At 40.9% G+C, this 1,461-nt stretch overlaps 1 protein-coding gene across 1 annotated transcript in view; it reads left to right on the top strand.

Moving 5' to 3' along the window:
* tbc1d8 (TBC1 domain family member 8) overlaps positions 1–1,461 on the top strand; it is a gene marked incomplete in the record, with an annotated part of 36,360 nt that overhangs the window by 8,831 nt on the left and 26,068 nt on the right. The window contains 1 exon segment of the mRNA XM_014033570.1: positions 628–825. Within this exon segment, the coding sequence (XP_013889024.1) occupies positions 628–825 (198 nt within the window).

Below are 1,461 nucleotides of genomic sequence, written 5' to 3'. Positions count from 1 at the left end.
GTATATATATGTATATAATCGTATTGTGAAGGCACAATAGTTCGAAAACACAGGCTCGTTGGTTTAAATAGTGTGATTTGATTATTAGTAAACAGTGGATGAATATTTTGTAATATTTTCTGGTCTCGTGAGATTTTTGAAGCTTCACATCTTTAAACATAAAAAAACAAAAAGAAAAGGCCACACACTGTCCTAAGTGGTTTCATGCAGAAACCACTTGTGTGAATTCTTCCAGCTGCTGGTCAAACAGGAACTTGTTCTGGTTTCATGTGGTTTAATGTTTGTGTGACTCCACAGTGGACTGTGGAATGTTAGCTTTAAAACCATTAAACCATGTGAGCTGGATTATTTGATTAAAACTTAACCAAATCATCTTGTTCAATTCAAAGAGCATCTGTTAAAAACTTTTCTATCCCAGGAATCAGTGTTATCTTACTGCAGGACAGATTAATATTTAATCTGTCATGATCAGTTTGGTTTAGTTGAAACTATTCAAGCTCTGAGGCTGTGCTCCAGCCAGTCCCAAAGCTTGTTGCTTCTGTTCTTTGGATTCCAGGAGATCAGCATGAAGAAGGTTTCTCTTTCATTGTTGTTGTCTGACCTGAATGTGTGTGTGTGTTAAATTAGGTGTTGTCCATAGAGAAGGCAGAGAGCACCAGCCCCCTTCCCAACCCGGTGATCGTGAGTGTTCGCAGTAAGAAGGCCTTCCAGCTGATCGAGCTGCAGGACCGAGATGAGCTGGTGGAGAACATGAACTGCAGACTCCGAGCTGTGCAGTGGAAACAGTCTGTGTTCCGCAGCAGGAAGGACAGCAGAGGCAGTGTGGTGAGTTACACACACAAACTCAGCTAAACAAACATGTTGATGATTAAACCAGGTATCTGCACATCATCCAGGCTCCATTTATTCATTTTCTTTATCTAACATCACATCTTCTGAAGATTTCTACACACTTATACCAGTTCAGTTTGAGTTGTTGGATGAAGCAGGTGTTAAATATTATCATTAAAGCTGAGAAAGTCTGATTTGACTTCTTTAAAGGATCCATGATTAGTTGTAACATTAGAGTTTATTTAATAAACATATATTTAACTGTAAAATAAAGACTGTAAAAATACTGTAGGATGTTCAGTTTTGTAAATGTTTTAAAGTATGTTTTAACACGGACGGAGCCATTTTAGGCGGCACGGTGGCTCAGTTAGCAGAGCTGATGCCTCTCAGCAAGAAGGTCACTGGATCAAATCCCGGACCGGGGACCTTTCTGGGTAGAGTTTGCATGTTCTCTCCATGCATGCGTGGGTTTTCTCCGGGTACTCCGGCTTCCTCCCACAGACCAAAAACATGACTGTTAGGTTAATTGATAACTCTAAACTGTCCCTAGGTGTGACTGGTTGTTTGTGTCGTTTGTCTCTATGTGTGTCTCTGTGATGGACTGAGACCTGTCCAGGGTGTACCCCGCCC

This window comes from Austrofundulus limnaeus, unplaced genomic scaffold (assembly GCF_001266775.1).
Source record: "Austrofundulus limnaeus strain Quisiro unplaced genomic scaffold, Austrofundulus_limnaeus-1.0 Scaffold1774, whole genome shotgun sequence".
NCBI classification, from domain to species: Eukaryota; Metazoa; Chordata; class Actinopteri; order Cyprinodontiformes; family Rivulidae; genus Austrofundulus; species Austrofundulus limnaeus.
The sequence above is the reverse complement of the archived record's forward strand: the minus strand, read 5'-3'. Positions and strand labels throughout refer to the sequence as shown.